We start from the raw sequence: 19,637 nt of genomic DNA on the forward strand, positions 1-19,637 counted from the left end.
CGGATGTAGACAAAATCCATAATCATTCTGACCATGTGCCGGTCGGGAAGAAGGTGAAGAAGTTTGCAGGTGAGGTCGCGGTGCCACACTGTGTCATATGCTGCAGTGAGATCAATGAATACGGCACTAGCCTTTTTCTTTTCCTCAAAACAATCCTCTATGTCTTGGCTCATGCGAGTGACCTGTTCTACAGTTGATCGGCCACGGCGAAAACCTGCTTGCTCTGGTGGTAAGAGTGAGTCGATGATTGGATCGACTCGGGTGTGGATGAGCTTTTCGAGGATTTTATAGGGGATGCATAGGAGTGAGATAGGACGGTAGCTCCTAGCGTCATCCAGGGGCTTGTTGGGCTTTGGAATGGCTATGACGTCAGCTCATCTCCAAGTTTTGGGTATTTTTAGGTGGTGCAGGCAGGAAGAGAGGAAATCGTGCAGCCAAGATTTTATTGGTTTGCCGGCGTGGATGATGAACTCTGGGCATATATGGTCTGGGCCCGGTGCTTTACCTGGCTTTAGGAGGTTTAAAGCATGCTGGAATTCTTCGAGGGGGAAGTCTTGGGATATATTTTGCTCAAGTGGTGTTGGAATCTTCCACAGTTCAGACACTTCCTTAGCCACTTGGCGAGCCGTGCTTTTATCCCCTAAGGGGTATACCCCATTATTCACAAGTTGTGATGCAATAGAGTTGGCTGTAATGGGGCGTTCTCCAAGCGGTTGTCTGGACCTGCCAGTTAGCCTGTTTATCGTGGACCATGCTTTACGGCTTGAGTGGGTGAAGTCGATGTTTTGGACCATCTCTTCCCATCGTTCTCGTCTGTTGTTATCAAGCCTTGTGATCAGCTTGCTGGCCGCTAAGTCTGATGCGTTGCCAGTGGAGGCTTGTGTGGTGAGGAAGAGTGTTTCACATTCATTATCCCAGCACGGTATGTAAAATTTTCTGCAGCCACGAGGAATGCACTTTTTTGCAGCGTAGATGGTTAGGTCGCAGAAGTCCTGGTAGGCTTTGTCCGCGTTAGTAGCATCTGGAGAAGGAAGCTCCTTAGCAAACTGGTTGGTAATTGTGCCGTAGAGTCAGCCTTGCGAAAGTTCCATCGCTTTACTGGCTAGCTCGTTATTGGTGTTACATAACGAGTGGAGGTTATAAGAGAGGGTCGATGTTGTGACCGTGGGAACTTTCCTAGTACTTGTTTGTCAGGGAGTTGGCAGTTATTGTTGGTTCTCGCAAATGCTAAATCTGGATTGGCACCAGTGTTCCATCGTCCTGAAAGGAAAGTTGGTGAGCCTTTTGGATCTTGAAGGAGGATCAGGTCGTTGTTAGAAGCCCAAGTTGCTAAGCATTCTCCATTCGCACTGGTGTTACTGTACCCCCAGTCAGTATGCTGACAGTTGAAATCTCCAGCATAGATGCAAGGGGCGGGGAATACAGGTAGTGATGTAACAGACATTTGCGAGAGAGGGGGTTTGTAGATATTAATGATGTTGTGCCCCTCTACATTGATGCAGTGCCACTCTATCTCGGAATTCTCCGGAGAGGAATCTGATGTTTTCCAAGACAGGTTTCTTCTGACAAAAGATGCGAGGCCATGTTTCCTGCTAAAAGTGTATCCGGCTAGCGAAAAGTTGTTGATTGCCAGCTTTCCCACTGTTGTACTGTGAGTTTCCTGTAGGAGAACAGTGGTTGCATTGTGCTCGTGGGCCAGCCGCTCCACAATGTCAAGCTTTCTGGTCGTGAGCCCTTCGACGTTCAGCTGGAGGATTCGGAAAGACCCCTGCAGAATCCTCCTCTCTTCGGTCTTTGTCCCAGCTGGGACGACCGTATGCCCTGAAAAGGGCTGTTTTTGCTGTGAAACGTCGTGAATGTAGTCATTTTCTCTGACTTTTTGATGAGCTTCGTTTCGCCTTTTCATTTGTAATTGAACTCGGCTACTCACAGGAAGGACCACGTGAAGGTGCTCATCATCCCACAGTTGATGTGGAGCAGTCATGCAAACTTTTTATTAATGATGAGAAGTTTTCATTAATGATGCGTTGCCGTACAGTTTGTCCGACTACTGTTGCTGGTAATGCGGTTGTATCCATATCCAGGGGTCCCACTCAGCATAAAATCATAAAAAACACTAAAATTACATTTTGTTATATTTGGCATAAAATTTATCTTGGCATAAAATTTTCAGAAAGCACGAATTGCTTTGCTATTTATTTTCTTCTGTTGTGATATTAGCATTTCACCTACTGGTCAATAACTGGTGTGTATGGTATGTTCCCAACAGAGCTTTAATTATATGTGCGTGCAACTGCGTTCCGGTACCTTTAGAGATGTGAATCGTTTTTTTTTGTTCTCGCTTTTTTAACCCTTTGTCTACCGTGGGGTCCAATGGACTCCAAAACAAGTTTCACTCTGCGATTTCTCAGGACATATAGCAGATGCGATATTGATATACCTTTGCTTTTCACAGCTTTGTTTGATCTTTTGGGGACTATATCGAGGTTTAAATAACAGAACGAGCCAAGTCACCCAAAAGTAGTTTTGAGAAAATGGCATTTTAAAATTTAAAATGAGATATGAATTTTGAATTTTGCTGTCTGGGGATATTCAACTCTCACTGATTAATGTTATCTCGCAACAGCTAAACCATCATTTTTGGGGTACTTGCGTTATTCTTTACAAGTGACAACGTTCAAGAGAAATTGCATTGGAATCGTAAATCGTAATACGGTACTACAGTTTTTAGTAATTTAAAATGAGCAGTCAATTCTGAGAAACCTGTTCAGGCTAGAACTTAGCTCTTTCTGTCAGTAAAAATACGGGTCTTGAGAAACACTTTCCAGTATCTAACCACAAAAAATGCAAAAATGGACTTAGCTCGTTCTGTTATTTAGCCCTCGATATAATAATTATTGATATCAAGCAAAAGTTGGTAGCATTGAAAAAAATAATAGCATCTTGTGCCGTGGGGTCCAATGGACGCCAAGCCTGCTGCATTCGAAGTAATCTTGTATTACAACAGCACCCAAAAGTGGAGTCGACACTATTGACAGTTCAATGATTAGGAAATACACTTCCAAAAGAATGACGAGAAGATGGCCGATAGCTCTATTTTACAATATGATCGATGTCACTGCTGTCAATGCTTTTGTGATATGGCATCAATTGCAAGGCGTTCATCACCCTGTCCTTGCAGGCATCCAACCAGCTGAGCTTCGTCGCAAAGAAGCCATCCTGTCTCTTTCTCGCCGCGCTACGAACCCCAACCACTTGCTCCACTCAAGTCTCTACGAGTGTGCGAGCGTGCAACCTTGGCGACTGAAGTTGAGACATTGTTCGTGCTGCACAACTCCTGGTGAAAACCGCTGAAGACCAATCCATCAGTGCGGCTACCTGGGCGGACCACCAATGGAGCTTGGAGTGGAAGAAAAACTCCTCAAGACTTCAAAGTTTCATTTCCGACACCAGCCCCCACCCAACCGGAATGCATTTGCCAAGGAAGGCTTGGGTGCGGCTCAACCGCCTGCGTACTGGCGTCGGACTATTCTGCTCCAACATGCACAAATGGGGATGGCTCCATCCGTGACCTGTGAGTGTGGCAAGGAAGAACAAACCACAGACCACACTATCTGTAACTGTGCCATCTACCATGCGCCAAATGGTGGACTTGATTTGCGTAAACTGGATGACGAATCAATTCAATGACTGCTTGACACCTGCCCAAAATAAAATGAAAGAAACATCTAGACCGCGTCACCGCCACTGCCCAAGGGTGGTAATAGGCAGAGCCCCTCGGCCCTTGAAGTGGCAAAGAAGGTTCTAACGAAGAAGAAGAATTACAAGGCGAAAATAGCAGCACAACATTCAGCATGAAAGAGAAAATTTTAGATCCAACTAGGAAAAGAGCTTGCTGGATTACCAGCTTCAACTTCAATATCAACAAGACAGAATACTGAAAAGGGTGTTCAACAGGACAATTATCGTTTCTAGCACTAGTTGCTACGTTCATCTGATGAAATTGAAAGTAAAATTAACAACAAACAAGATGGTTTATTGCTTCACTGACGTATCGCGCACCATGACAATGCGCATCCTCAGAGCGAATAACATACAAAATAAAATTTCACCAGGTTATATACTGCAGTGCGATTGAAGGCAAGAAAAAGTAAAATGCACAGTAAAATGCCAATATTTAAAAAAATTGGCCAATGATGTGTGCGCGGTTACTTCTAAATTCGCAACAAAATAAAAGAAACAGCTGTTGAAGATCAGGCACCAAAATCAAAAAAGGCTAGATGCTATCTTTGCGAAAGACACAAACACCAAAAATGCAGACAATTCTGTACCACTTGCAAACTCAACGTTTGCCAAGAACATTCGCAAATCATTTGAAATGAATGCGATAATATATAAACTCACAATATTTCTTGTGAACTAATATGTAGGGTAGGGTAGGTTTGGTTTGAAGATCAAGCACCAAAATCAAAGAAGGCTAGATGCTATCTTTGCGAAAGACACAAACACCAAAAATGCAGACAATTCTGTACTACTTGCAAACTCAACGTTTGCAAGAACATTCACAAATCATTTGCAATGAATGCGATAATATATAAACTCACAATATTTCTTGTGAACTAATATGTAGGGTAGGCTTAATATGCGCCTTGCAGCAAAATCTCTCAATAGTTTGACCATTGCTCAAGAATGGACCAATTCCGTATCAGTTTGGTTTGTGCATGGTCTACTGTATGACTTGTTAAATTTCAAGTATTTTTGATTTTTCTACAGTGTTTATATGTTAAGATTTTAGTAGTCTGTTACGTCCGTTCCTATTGAGCTTTAATTTCATCATAGGAGCTGATTGTTTTTGTTCAAAACAAGTACTTTGAAATTTGGAGTCAAAACGGTACCCAACGGTAAAACTTGCATATTTTTTTTTCGGTAGACAGAGGACAACGAATTTTTTTTTGAAAAAAAAAAACGAAAACAGAAAAAAAACAATCGTTGTTTAGCATCTGTCAAAAGTTGAAACAAAATTTGCACTTTTGCTTCTCTGAAATATTTGTTCTGAAATAATGAAGACATCTGTAAGTCACCAAAATACAACTTTGTCACTAAACGTTTCATTAAAGTCATTGTTTGACCACCAATTGCCAAAAGAATGCATAGTGTGATAAAGTACGGTAATCAAAAAAGCATATCACACTAAAATTGGCAAATTTAGGTTTATTAAATTGAAATGGCAAGAACTTGAATTTATCAATTCAGTATGGTGCCGTCTACTTTTTTTCGATCAGTTAACCTACATCAGTTGTCTAGACCAGGGCTTCCAAAGTGGTGGCCGTGACCCCCCAAGGGGTCACGTAATGAACTTCAGGGGTCGCAGAAAGTATACCAATTTGCACAAGGTACTGCATATTAACACTTTTATTCCAGATGCTGTGACATTTATTAACTTTGTTAATCCTTTAAGGGATATAATAATTCTAACAAAGTTTTTTTTCCAAATAAATATGTTTTGTAGTTTAAAATGGCAACTTAAATTGAATTTAAGAATTTTTTTTGGAAATTTGCTTGTTTGTTTATTATAAAACGGTATGGTACATATGTGTACCATTGTCCTTTAGGGGAAATTTTATTGATTATAGTTGTTCCATATTAGGAGCCCTATTGTTTTTCATAAGCACTTTCGCTTTACAGTCTTGTGATTTTAAAGATTTTACCCATACGACTATTCAATGTTAGGTATGTTGGGGGTCAACCCAACCCCATATTCACCCCTTTTGTTATGAAAATGTTGTTTCCACGCAATATAACTTGATGAAGGAAATTAGAAATTACCACATTCATACAGAAACAACTTCCAAGTATAATGGTGACAGTTCAGTAAAGTTATCCACACTCATGGTACATTGAAAAGCAATTTCTACCATTTACATAGCACAGGTGGACATTGCACTCAACACATATAAAGGGTCAACTCAGCCCCATATTCACCCCTTTTATTATGAAAGTATTGTTTCCATGCAAAATAACTTGATGAAGGAAATCAGAAATTACCACATTCATACAGAAACAACTTCCAAGTATAATGGTGACAGTTCAGTAAAGTTAGCCACACTCATGGTACAAGGAGAAGCAATTTCTACCATTTACATGGCACAGGTGGACACTACACTCAACACATATATTGTTTGTTCTGTTTTGGAGTGGTTTTCTGGTGCAATGTTTGCATATATGTACATAGGCCATTAACATTTGATAATATTAAAGAGCTACAAATCAGCAACAACACGAAAACACACTGCCTACAGGCACCTCAGTAAGATCTGCAACGTTATCTGATATTTCCCCTAAGGGACAATGGTACACATATGTACCATACAATTTATATGATTTTTTTCAATACTAAAATACTTTCAACAATGGTAAAAACGTTTATATATTACAATACAACAACTAGCTTTTATGTTTTGGAATGAAATAGAGCAAACTGCTGCTTGTAGTTTCCACAAACATACCGTGAACAGACGTCACCGTGGTACTGCGCTAACTGCTCAAAAACCAACCTTTGAAATGTGTGAAAAATGATCCAGAGTTTCGAAATTTTAATTTTATATTGAACAATCAATGTAGTAGAATACTGGGTCATTCCATGCCAAATGAGCAAATGGGTTACACCACATGTCATAGATTTTATTGAAATTTGGCATACTTGTAGACAGGTTTTTTTTTAAGGTTTGGTTTGGGTGACTGCGAAGTAGTTTTAAGAGATCACAAGTGTTTCATTTAAATACCAAAAATAGCCATAACTACATACAATCAACGCAACATAAAATGAATTAGTTGACAAGGCACAGCTTAAATGATTGTGACAGCGACCAAACAGCCTGCCCAACACGGCCGCCAAACAAGTTTGCTGCACAATCAAACAAAGTGTGCTTGTTGGCTTCTGCTTGTTATGTTTCCACACGTAAAAACATTATGCGCCATAAATCAAAAATAAACATTGACGAGTATCGAAGGTGCACTTGTGAATAACTCTTTGATTCAGCTGTTAGCTGTACCTCCACTTATTCTTTTTTCCGGACGTGAACTATTGATCGTAGGCTATATTCGTATTATCGACAAGACATAGCAAGAAACAACCATTACTTTTCTACTGTAGTTGCAAGTCCAAATTTTGGGAAACCGCTGGAGAAATTTGGAGGACCGTTTTGGTCCCCCAAAACACCTTAAAAAAAACACTGCTTGTAGATGTCAAAGAAATATTAAGAAAGCAAAAAAAAATTTTGGAAAATTTTAAATATTAGTAGAGTTATGGTCATTAGAAAAATCACCATTTTTGCCTGTTCTGCTTCAGTGATTTTGTCCAATTTCTTATTCTATTTCTAATTTCTTAACCTGTGATCAAACAAAATGGCTGAAAATTGCTAGACAGACATTTTAAGACCCAAGGAATCCAAAAATGCAAATTAAAAAGTTGACAGAGAACTTCTTGATATGATTACGGTATAAAGGTTTCAATTTGCTACATGCATTTTTCGGAGGCCAAACTTTGGGGGCCTATAAAAAAAATGGGTATACAAATTAAGAACTGAAATTCACATGATTTATACTTATACCAATACTCTTTCATGTCAAATAAAAAATATGAATTAATTTTGATAACTACTATGATAAAAGCTAAATTTCTGACTTGCAAATTTTGTACTTTTTTACACTCATTGTTCAAGATTTTTGTCTATGACATCACAATTTACATTATTGCTTGTTGATGACATCACAATGTACATATTGTTTGTCATGACAATTGTTATGTAGCTCATGAATGAATTGAATACTGGTAATGCACTTAGGTTTAGTGTTCAATTTTAGGTTGTCCTATTAGTACTACATTAGTTTTACTTTTACAGTAACACAATTATTCATCACAGCAATGCGACATTGGAAAAAAATGGAGAAATTGTGCCATAAAACTCACTTTGCTAGAAGCAGTGGGTTTGTGGACATTGGTGGACTTGCAGAAATAGATGAACATGTTTATTATGAACATTGACATTTCTCTGCTTCAAGCAGATAGATGCTTCAAGCAGCTTTGAACACTTGAACAGTGGGAAAAGTATATTTCCTGGTTGCAAGATCTGTCGAGCATGTTAGAAATAATACATTACTAATAATAGGACAACCTAAAATTGAAATCACAGTTAAAAGAATACGGTAATTAACTCTACAAGTTACCACTAATATTACTATGGTGCATGGCCTACAACACTAAACCTAAGTGCATTACCAGTATTCAATTCATTCATTTTTTTATCCCGCGCTTTTCAACGTGAGCAACTGAATTTGTGCTCTCCAGGACCAATTTTAAAAAATAGAATAATAAATAATCAAGGCCTGGAGACACAATAAGTTGGAAAAATTTGATAAAAGGATATGTTTGTGGTTACTGCAAAGAAAAAATTTTCAAAATTAATCAGGAATTGTTGAAGAAAAAGAGATTTGAAGAAATGTTAAAAATTTGCTGAAACAACAAGTGGATAAAGACATGGAAATTACAAATGGAAACATTACAAATGGAAATTGACTCTTGTTAAAAGTAAACTGTTCTAGACAAATTTGCAATTCATTATGATTAAAATAGAACTTTAAATTTTACTAAATTTTTATTATTAAACTGTCACTAAACAAAGGTTCATTACTAGCCTCCTGTGTTTTGAAAGTAGTGTTGCCAGACTTGCTTAGATCAATTATAATGTACTGAAATTCGTATCATCGTAACTGTTTTTTTGTAGCCTTAATTTTTTGTGCAAACTGTTAGAACAATAATCTTTTGTCTTAATTTGCTTTCAAATACTTGTTTTTAACTTTTTATCACTTATGGCTACCTTTTGGTGACATTGTAAATCGATTTAAATTGCAAAAAACATGTTTTATTTATGATTTTCATAAAGCTTTGGAAATTTTGAATTGAATTTGATTAATCTAACTTCATCTAAAAAAAAGTAAATAGCACCTATGTTTTTTTTATTACGCTTAATCTCACCTTTCATTATTTTGTTTTTCTGAATTCATATGGTCACACGTTTCAAGTTCATATGGTCACGCAAAAATGGGTCAGAAGAGAATAAAAAGAAGTATAAGAGTATGAAAAAGAAGGCAAAGAGGGTTGTTGCAAGAGCTATGAAGAATGGTGCTGAGGAGGAACTTAATAAAATGGGGGAAAGCCAAAACAAAGTATTCAGACTCATAAAGCAAATGAAAAAGGATGGGAATGATATTGTAGGGGGAAGATGTATAAGGAGTGGAGATGGGAAGTTGCATTTCAGCCCGGAAAGCAGAGGAGAAGTGTGGAAGGAACATATGGAAAATGTTATGAATAAGGAGAATGTATGGGATCATATGACAGAGGTTGATCTGGTGGAGGGTCCAGTGGGAAAGGTTACTCGTGATGAAGTGGTGGAGGCAATGGGGCAAATGAAACTGCATAAAGCAGCCGGTCCATCAGAAGTGAGCGTAGAGATGATAAAAGCAAGTGGAGAGTTGGGAATTGAAGTAATGCTACAACTTAGCCAAAGGGTATTAGATGGAGAGGGAATGCCGGAGGAGTGGAAGCATAGTACTCTTGTTCCATTGTTCAAGAGAAAAGGGGATGTGAGAAGTTGCAGTGCATATAGAGGTGTAAAACTACTAGAGCATGGAATGAAAATTGTGGAGCGAATACTAGAAAAGAGGTTGAGAACATTGGTGAAATTAAATGATATGCAGTTTGGATTTATGCCAGGAAAAGGTACAGTGGATGCTCTGTTTATATTGAGAAGAATGCAGGAGGAATACCGAGAAAAGCAGAGAAAACTATATATGTGTTTCGTCGACTTAGAAAAGGCATTTGACAGAGTACCAAGGAAAGTGATGGAGTGGGCAATGAGGAAAAGAGGTATACCGGAGGTATTAGTGAGAGCTGTGATGTCTATGTATGAGGATGCGAGAACAAAAGTGAGAGTTGGATCAAATTATTCAAACGAGTTTTTTGTGAAGGTTGGTGTACACCAAGGATCAGTTTTGTCACCTCTGATATTTGCTATTGTGGTTGACGTTGTAACTGAAGGAGTGAGGGAGGGCTTATTGAGTGAAATTTTGTATGCAGACGACCTGGTCTTGACAAGTAATAGTATGGAGGGACTGGAGAGAAAGTTTGAGAAATGGAAAGAAGCATTTGAAACCAAGGGTATGAAGGTGAATCTTGAAAAAACAAAAGTGATGGTGAGTGGAGCAGAAGGAACAGTTGTTGAGAGCAAAGTAGATCCCTGTGGAATATGTGGCAAGAGAGTGATGAGAAATTCAATGCAATGCAAGGAATGTGGAAAGTGGGTACATGCAAGATGTGCTAATGTCAAGAGAGCCGCAACAAGATTGGCGAAGTGTTTTGTTTGTGGGAAATGCAGTAAAGGAAGGAATGAAGTGGAATGCCATGATGATGAGTTCTGCCATGGCATCGAAACAGTGACAGACTTCTGTTATCTGGGTGATCGGATAAATGGAAGTGGTGGATGTGAAGCAGCGGTGACAACAAGGGCAAGATTGGGCTGGGCAAAGTTCAGGGAATGTGGGGAAATGTTGTATGGCAGAAAATTCTCACTAAGGATGAAAGGGAAAGTATATCGGAGCTGTGTGCAGCCTGCAATGCTATATGGTAGCGAGACATGGATATTGAGAGTGAACTGGCAATCCTGAGAAGAACGGAAAGGTCAATGGTGAGAGCAATGTGTGGGGTGAAAACGAGAAGGGAAAAAAGGACTGAAGAATTGTTGGATATGCTAGAGATGAGAGAGACCATAGACCAACTGGCAAGGGCAGATGGAGTAAGATGGTATGGACATGTGATAAGGAGGGAGGAAGGAAGTTTTCTTAGAAAGGCACTAGATCTAAAGGTGGATGGGAAGAGGAAACGCGGTCGTCCAAGAAGAACGTGGAAACAACAAGTGAAGGATGAATTTAAAAAAGTCGGACTGAAGGAGGAAGATGCAAGGGACAGGGTGAAATGGAGAAAAGGGATTAAAACAATTGCTGCGCGGAAACAATCGGCCACCCCCACTAGTGGGGAACAAATCGACGATAGATTATGATGATGATGACACTGAGCCGGTTTTATGTAACTTTTTGTCACTCTGACTCATTCCTTTATGACATCACACTTTCATTTTGTTAATTGTCTTGAGGTTTCATAATTTGAAAGTTTGGGGAACTTTTCACGTCTTGAATTTGACAAAGTTTAAATCGCCCTTGTTGCAAGTGTTAATATCTTAATAAAATTGTACAGTAGGCTATGCACGTTTTTGTTTTCTTATAAAACTAAGAAAAAAATTGTGATAGGGCTATGTAGCCTATGTATTTTTTTTAATATTTAATCGTATTTTTGTTTTTTTTTACTTTTTTTCTAAATTTGTGCGGTCACTCTGAGCCGGTTTCCTGTAATTTTGCCTTGCTGAGTAGCATCACTTTTTTTTAAATGCTTTTGATGACTCACAAGCGAAAGTTCAGGAAACTTGTCACCTTTTGAATTTTTTTTTTTTTCTTTGTGTTAAAAAGTTTAATCGCCCTTGCACTTGTAAGTGTTAATTGTGATTGTACGACTATTTTCCCAAAAAACAAAGTTTTTTTTTCTATTTCGCTTCTAGGTTTGGTGGCTGTGCAATTTTAAGATAGTGGTAACACTGTTTTATTGATGTATATTTTAAACTTTTGGGTTTGCCATCTTTTCCTTTTTGTTGGTGTCAAATTCGTATGTTTACTAAAGTTGCCGTTTTGTACATGTTTGCGCCAGCAGCAAAAAATAAATTGAATTGAATGAGCTACATAACAATTGTCATGACAAACAATATGTACATTGTGATGTCATCAACAAGCAATAATGTAAATTGTGATGTCATAGACAAAAATCTCAAACAATGAGTGTAAAAAAGTACAAAATTTGCAAGTCAGAAAATTTAGCTTTTATCATAGTTAGTAGTTATCAAAATTAATTCATATTTTTTATTTGACATGAAAGAGTATTGGTATAAGTATAAATCATGTGAATTTCAGTTCTTAATTTGTATACCCATTTTTTTATAGGCTCCCAAAGTTTGGCCTCCGAAAAATGCATGTAGCAAGTTGAAACCTCTATAATCATATCAAGCATTTGTCTGGTGACTTTTTAATCTATAATTTTGGACTCCTTGGGTCTTAAAATAATGTCTGTCTAGCTATTTTCAGCCATATTGTATGATCGTAGGTTAAGAAATTAGAAATAGAATAAGAAATTGGACAAAATCACTGAAGCGGAACAGGCAACAATGGTGATTTTTGTAATGACCATAACTCCACCAATGTTTAAAATTTTCCAAAATTTTTTTTTGCATTCTTCATATTTCTTTGACATTTACAAGTATGCCAAATTTAAATAAAATCTATGACATGTGGTGTAATTTTTCCAAAAAATTTGCTCATTTGGCATGGAATGACCCTACTATCAAAACGTAAAATTAAAAAAAAAATGTTTATTTTAGTTGCGTTAGTCCAAAAATTTTATGGTACACATATGTACCATTGTCCCTTAAAGGGTTAAGAGCCTTGAGACCTGCATTAACAAACACTGAGCCACGGCTGGAGTTGTTTTGTTGCAGAAAGCAGTCACACCCATCACACTGAATAAATGTGTTTGCTTTTTTGTTTTGTTTCCAGGGATTGCTTACATTTATAACACTGAAAATGAAGACAGTATAGTTTTCGAAACATTTGTTTGCTGAACATGAGTTTTGTATCTACATTTTGGGCTCTTTGTTTTTTGATTAGATTAACCAGGCGTTCCAACCGTTTTGCTCCTAAGATTCTCACCTTTTGTGTCAAAATTTTTTGTTTGCCTGTGTTGTTATCAACTAATTGAACTACGATAGATTACTCTAAAATACTCGGTACGTATGTTTCGCGTCTAAATAAAATTATCCATCCACATACCGTACCTTTTGAAAAAAAAGTTTTTGTTGGCCTGTGATAATTAATCAGCATTGTTGTTAACTCCCTTAATCGCAACATGACTGTTTCATCTGAACACTCTTACAGGATTTGAAAGCTCGTGAAAAGCGTGTGTCTAATCTGAATAATGAGTTGCGTTTGTTGGATCTTGATGGCGCGTCGAGCGACTCTTCTGACAGCGACGCAAGCAATGAGGATACAGTCGTGGCCAAGCACGTCAAGGTATGTCATGTCCTAACTATTTCTTCCAAGTGACTCTCGTTAAAGAAATCATGACGAATAGTTTTTAAATGACGCTGTCCTATACATTATACAAGGAGTTTTTAGTCGTGTCCAGGCTTACGCCCAAGCTTAGTGGACCAGAACGCAAGAAATCCAATTTTCGAGTTCACCTTTGGGCGTCGCATTAAGTATCTTACGATTGTCGCCCTTTCCAGCGTTGTACCAGGACTAGAGATGTAAAAAAACGTTTTTTTTTGTTTTAAAAAAAACGAGCTCGTTTTTTTTGTTTTTTATCGTTTTTTTTTGTTTTTTATTCGTTTTTTTTGTTTCTTTTACCTATTTTTTTATTAAATGTCACAATATGCAGCAATTAGGGTAAACTCATTGCAATAGTGTCTCTTTCAACAAAAAAATAGTCTCATAACTCGTATAACATCTTTCAAATGAGACAATATGTCTCTTAAGTCTCAACACACGAGCCATAAAGGTTTCTCATCGTCTCAAATAGTAACACAGTGTCCTACGGTTGGCACATCTTAAGTATTGCCTGTAATTTGGTTCAGCCAGTTGTTAAATGCAGTACCACACTCGTGTACAGTTTCGAAGCCACCTGGAATTTTGGTTAATGGTCATGTTACGTTAGGACCAGGTGGTCAGGGTTTTGTTTCTCTACTTCACAAAGGCACTTTTCACCAGCACACCACACCATTTCCAGTACAACGTCAAGAGATTGTTCCAGTTGATGTGCATTTGGTGCAAACTTGATGAAAATCACACAAGCGGTTCTCGAGTTATAAGTGAAATAACCTTAGCCACTAGGTGGCTTTATAGATAAGGAGCAATAGAAAAACGGCCATATCTCAAGAACCGCTCAACATATTTAGATAAGTTTTAGCTCTACCCCCATGTTTTATGGGGTGGGCTATCTGTTTATGAACATTAAAACAAGTTTTGGCTACTACTTTTTGAGCTAAAAAGAAATTAACCTCTTGTCGTTACGCACCAATAAAGCCATGATGCGTAAATTAAAAAAAAAAAATTAATTGGGTAGAGGAAAGATTGATGACAAGTTTGGCAAAAGCAGTGTAGTGCTAAAGTCCCAACTTTTAGCCCAAATCACATTTAAATGTAGTGAAAGATGGAAACGTTTTGATGTTTTTTTATTTTCTCTGAAGAGATTCAATAATCCTTTGTGACGTCATAGTCATGTTTGTTTTCCCTTAATCACACCATTGTGCTGTCATAGACATGTTTAAAAGAAGTATGGTTATTGGTTGCACTTAATCCATCCAATTTGAACTAGTTTGCAGAACTTTGATACTTTAGCATTTTTTTTGTTTTTGCCTAACTTTTCGTCAATCTTTCCTCTGCCCAATAAAAAAAATTAAAGTTTGCATCATGGTTTTATTGGTGCGTAACGACAAGAGGTCAATTTCTTTGTATCTCAAAAAACAGTAAGCCTAGTTCTCAAATAAAATAAGTTTTCATCTTTGATGTTTGTTTTGTATCTTTATCCTGCATTGTGGGAATATGGGTAAAACTTTATTCTTGTCAGGAAAAGCATTATAAAGCATTTATTCACTATGTGAACACTGAGCACTGAGCAGTGCTGAAAAACTCCACTTTAAAGAAAAAAATTCTTCATTCAAGGTTGGTAGAATGGTAGTTACTAGCAATAGTCAAGATGGGTGGTGGGCATTTGAAAGGAACATTAACCTAAACCTTTTCTGACAAATGCACTAACTTTTGACAGCTAAAAATATCAGTGATAAGGTCTCTTGCATTATATGTCCAGGCCTCGAAATATCCGGCGGTCATGGCGGACATGACCTCCGGAATGACCTCGAATGTCCGCCGAAGCCGGCTCATTGGTCGGTCATAAATGACCGCCGCAAAATTCTTGACAAAAATAGAGATAATGCAGCAAAAATATATTTTAAATTTGAATTGTAACAATTGTTTGTTTAACGGGAACAAATACGGAGCTGAAGCAATAATAGTAGGGATGTGCCGATTACAGAATTTTTGCCGATGCCGATTCTTAAATATTTGCCGATTCTTAAATATTTGCCGATTCCGATTATTTAGTTAAATGATTAAAGCTGCTTTTAGTTGGCGCTCTACAAGTGGTTGCGAGTTTGATACAAGTTGCTGCCTTTGAAATGTCTAAAAGCGTTCACTTTGTCGCCTGCTCTAGACAGCGTGATTTTTTACGGTAGTTCTTCGCTTCTTGCGCGCTACAAAGTGGTGATAGACACGTTTTATTTGTTGCGGAAATCAGTGAAAAGAGAAAAATCGCCATTGCTCACAGAGTGCAAAATCAACGTAGCTTAATGCAGTGTGCAAAATATTATCTTGTGCGGTTTGCAGTATTTTTCTCGCAGAATTCAAGAAGGTGCCTGAAACAAGAAGATAAAAAGACTAGAGTGTAAAAGAAAATGAACGCAGCGGTATTGAATATACAAAAACCTTTAAAAAAGTAACACACCAGCCTTGCATTCAAAGTGCATCAATAGGCGAAAAAAGAAAAACATCTTGTGAAGAAATTACTATTGTTTTCGAACGCAGAGTTGCAGCCAATCTTGTTGCTTAGCAAACACGTGAAGATTACCGGGTAGCTGGTTTGATTACGTAAAACTTGCGCAATCACACGATCGTTTGTTGAACGCATTAAGCTTAATAGGCCAATACTTGGAAGTTACTTCTCTCTGCTTAGTAAATTAACATTAAGCAACTTTCAGTGACTACGAATTTTACAACGATTAAACAATAATTACAAAGAACATTTCCGCTTTTTAATATTCAAAATTAAAGGCACGTAAATTAAAATGCAATATCATCAACTTTTCTCCAGTTGCTGGAGTAAGTCTGTTCCGTTGAGGCGTAAAAATATTGCCACCTGTGCTAAAAATTCGTTCGCTTTCGATCGACGATGGTGGTGACGAAAGCATTTTATTTGCAATTTTGCTCAGCTCAGGAAACATAGTATTATTTGCTTTCCACCAAATCATTTCTCTTCTTGCTGCGCTAAAAATGTCTGCATTAAGGTATATTCTACAGAACAAAGAAAACTCCCTGATTTTGACGAATGCCGACTAGAGCCGGGACGCAAAATTCTTTTTCCCACGAGATTTCTGTCTCATTGATTTTAGTCACTCTAAAAGTAAGATTTTCCGAAAGTGTTTTGAGAGATTGGTTGATTCAGATTGCGAAATAACTATTTACCAATGAAATTCTGCAATGATAGTAAAATATAAGCTTTCCCTAACCCTACTTTTTTTGAAAAGCTCTTGTGCACCGCAAAAATTAATTTAAAGAAAAAAAAAGTTTGACTTCGACGGGCGTCGAACCCTCGCTCTCACGGTCACTAGGCAGAGGATGAAACCACTGAACCAACTGTGCCAACGAGAAAATGTTGCATTCACACGGTTTTAATACAAACTTTTACCAAAATATGTAAATGAGACAGAAATCTCGTGGGAAAAAAATTTTCGCAGCCGGGACAGCATTTGGCTGTAACATAGTCCGTTTCATGGGTTGAACAAACAATCAAGTGATTATTGCGCAAACGAGGTAATCTTTTTTCACGTGTTTACTCAGTGACAAGATTAATTCACTGCAATTCAGCGTCTGAAAAGATATAACTTGCAACTTCACACGTTGTTTTCCATTGACGCCCTTTGTTTTTTTTTCTAAAAGCGTTTTGAATCTTTCAGACAGTTGTTCTCATTTTCTTTGCAGTTTATACCCCCTCGCTTTTTCTCTTAACTTGCTTTTAGCACCTCGCATACTGCAAGCTAATAACTATTACGTAATAATCCATTTCTCCTTTAACTTCTAACCGTTGTGTAATCATTCAACTTTTATATTTTATCTGGTCTGACTTTCTCTTTGAACGTTTTTCGTCATTTCAAAGAAAGAAAGTATTTTGATCTCGTGCCTACTAAACAAGAGTTTACAAAATGACGGACAATCGTCATAATTTAGAGTTTTAGACTACCGCTCTCCGAATGCTAGTTGACGCTGATGCGGTTGTTCAAAGAAGTTGTTCTTTGAACGGTATTTCCACGCGCTCGCGCTACTTTTGATTAGGAAACTTTGATAAAGAATCGGAAAGAATCGGAAATTTTATCCGATGCCGATTCTCCAAAAATTGCCGATACCGATTAATCGGCACATCCTTAAATAATAGTACAGGCAATTGCTTTAAAGATCACATTAACCCATTCATGGCCGGTGTCCTTTTAAAAGGACATCGTTTTGAATGCATCAGTATTGCATCATCTTATTTTGATTGAATCATTTTGGACTTGCTAGTAGTTGTTTAGGGTTTGTTTTGGAAGGTGTTGATAAATATTTGCAAACAACGTACTTTTTTTGAATTTTGTGAAAGTTTGAAAATTGTTGAAAAATGAGAAGAGCCCGATAAAGTGAAGTGAGGAGGAACATGCATGTTTTATTGCCTATTGGTAATAGATATGAATTATGTTTCTTCATAGTTTGACACTCTGTAATATTGTGCTTCCTACTACACTCTAATTTGTGTAAGGTTTTGCTTCTTTTATTTGTTTATTTTGCTTTATATTTATTGTTGCCTTTTAAAAGGACACCGGCCACATGGCCACATTTTTTTGGTTGTTTGTAACACTGTCAAAGAATATTGAACAACGTGTAAAAGCAGCACATTGTGCCTATGGAAGACTTAACCATCGTGTTTTCAACAACCATGCTATATTTATCCGCACAAAAATTATGGTCCTCCGGGCAGTCGTTCTATCCACTCTTCTCGATATGCTTGTGAAACCTGGACATTATACCGCCGTTACATCAAACGTTTTGAAAATTTTCAGCAGAGGAAACTAGGTCAAATGCTAGGCACTCTCACCTCTCGCCAAAGATGCAATCCTTGATCGCGCTAGGTTGCCCAGTTCAGAAGCCACCATATCGCAACACTGCCTTCGCTGGACAGGACATGTCATGAGAAGGAACAACGAAGAGGAACAACTAGAGACAGGAAACCCCCTCCTCCAGAAGACCAAGAATGAGATACAAAGATCAGCTAAAAGTCTCCCTCAACCATGCAAACATTGATCTGGATTCATAGGAAAACCTTGCTAGTGACAGATTACTCTGGAGAAAAAGATCTAAGGAAGGCACGGAAATTTTCGAAAAAAAAGGATACAAAAAGCCCAAAAAAAACAAACACTAGAAAAGTTAAAACTACCACGTCCCTCCCTCCATACAATCCTTACCCCCCATACAATGTGACTTTTGCCCACGTCTTTTCCATCATACACTGGCCTCCAAAGCCATATATGACATCACCATCCAAAGCCAAATTCGATTTGATGACGAAACCAATGCTCGGTCACGAGTTGGAGCCGACGACTGTCAGTGGCGTATCGCTATGGTTTGTGCCGCCCGCGGCGGACCATGATTTTGCACCCCTGAACGCGTGAAGTAGGAACCAGCAAATAGAATACGAGCCAAATCCATTTCAAAAATAACTTTGACTATGCTTTTTCGTTTACGTTTAAAAATATTCTACTGCCACAAGCTTCCGACCGAGGGGGAGACTGCCAACTGGGGGGGACACCCCCCCACTAGCTACGCCGATGGTTACCGTGAATATAATATGTTCATACAATAACTTTGAAACGTCCTTCAAGTAAGATCTGACAAATTTCTACCGAAACAAACACCTTCTTATGTTAAGGTATCGCGAGATTTACATTTGATTATGTGGCCGGTGTCCTTTTAAAAGGCAAACAAAAAAATGCATCAAAAAAGCAAAAATGATCAAATTTTTTTAAACTAATTCAAAAGTTATGACAATACAACTTTGTGGCTGAAATATTTCCTAAAAAGAGCAACGGGAACTTGTGGCGGCTTTTAATGGGTTAAAGTGGCCTGGTTAACGAGCTGATGTCAAAAGTAGCCATTTTTACATCATTTCAATGCCTTGCAATGTTGCCTTGAAATAAAGTTGTCTGAACTTTTCGGCAGGATATATTGTATTCTAATTTTAACAATGCGGATTATTGCGTTACATTGATCGTTTGTTAAAACGATACGTCACAGAGAAGCAAGTCTCAGCCGGGTTCCGCACGTGCTTAGGCGAATGTGGCGACCTTATTTACGCTGATTTCAATTGTGTTTATTGCGTCATTACACGACTGTCATTAACGCACTGATTTATTTGCAAGCAAACTGCTCCAGTACACATCAGGGTCGGTTAATTAAGCCATCAACCATTGCAGAGTTATTCTGTTGTAGAAAATCTTCTTCTACAAACACGACTACTGTGGTGTGATTTTGTGCAAAATCTACATGCAAAAATTATGTCCGGTTGAGATATTAAATGTCTGCTGAAAGGGCCAGTCTGGTAGGACATGCTTGACCGCCGGAAAAAA

The 19,637-nt window shown here is 38.0% G+C and overlaps 1 protein-coding gene across 4 annotated transcripts in view; it reads left to right on the plus strand.

Annotated features, from left to right (window-relative positions):
* Window positions 1-19,637, plus strand: part of LOC145767323 (spectrin alpha chain, non-erythrocytic 1-like) — a 203,849-nt gene that overhangs the window by 106,244 nt on the left and 77,968 nt on the right. For all 4 annotated transcript variants that reach the window (XM_082579123.1, XM_082579120.1, XM_082579121.1 and 1 more), the window contains one exon: window positions 13,090-13,224. In XM_082579123.1, coding sequence (XP_082435249.1) covers window positions 13,090-13,224 — 135 coding nt within the window. The remainder of the gene's footprint in view (window positions 1-13,089; window positions 13,225-19,637) is intronic.

Source organism: Aplidium turbinatum, chromosome 3 (assembly GCF_918807975.1).
Source record: "Aplidium turbinatum chromosome 3, kaAplTurb1.1, whole genome shotgun sequence".
NCBI classification, from domain to species: Eukaryota; Metazoa; Chordata; class Ascidiacea; order Aplousobranchia; family Polyclinidae; genus Aplidium; species Aplidium turbinatum.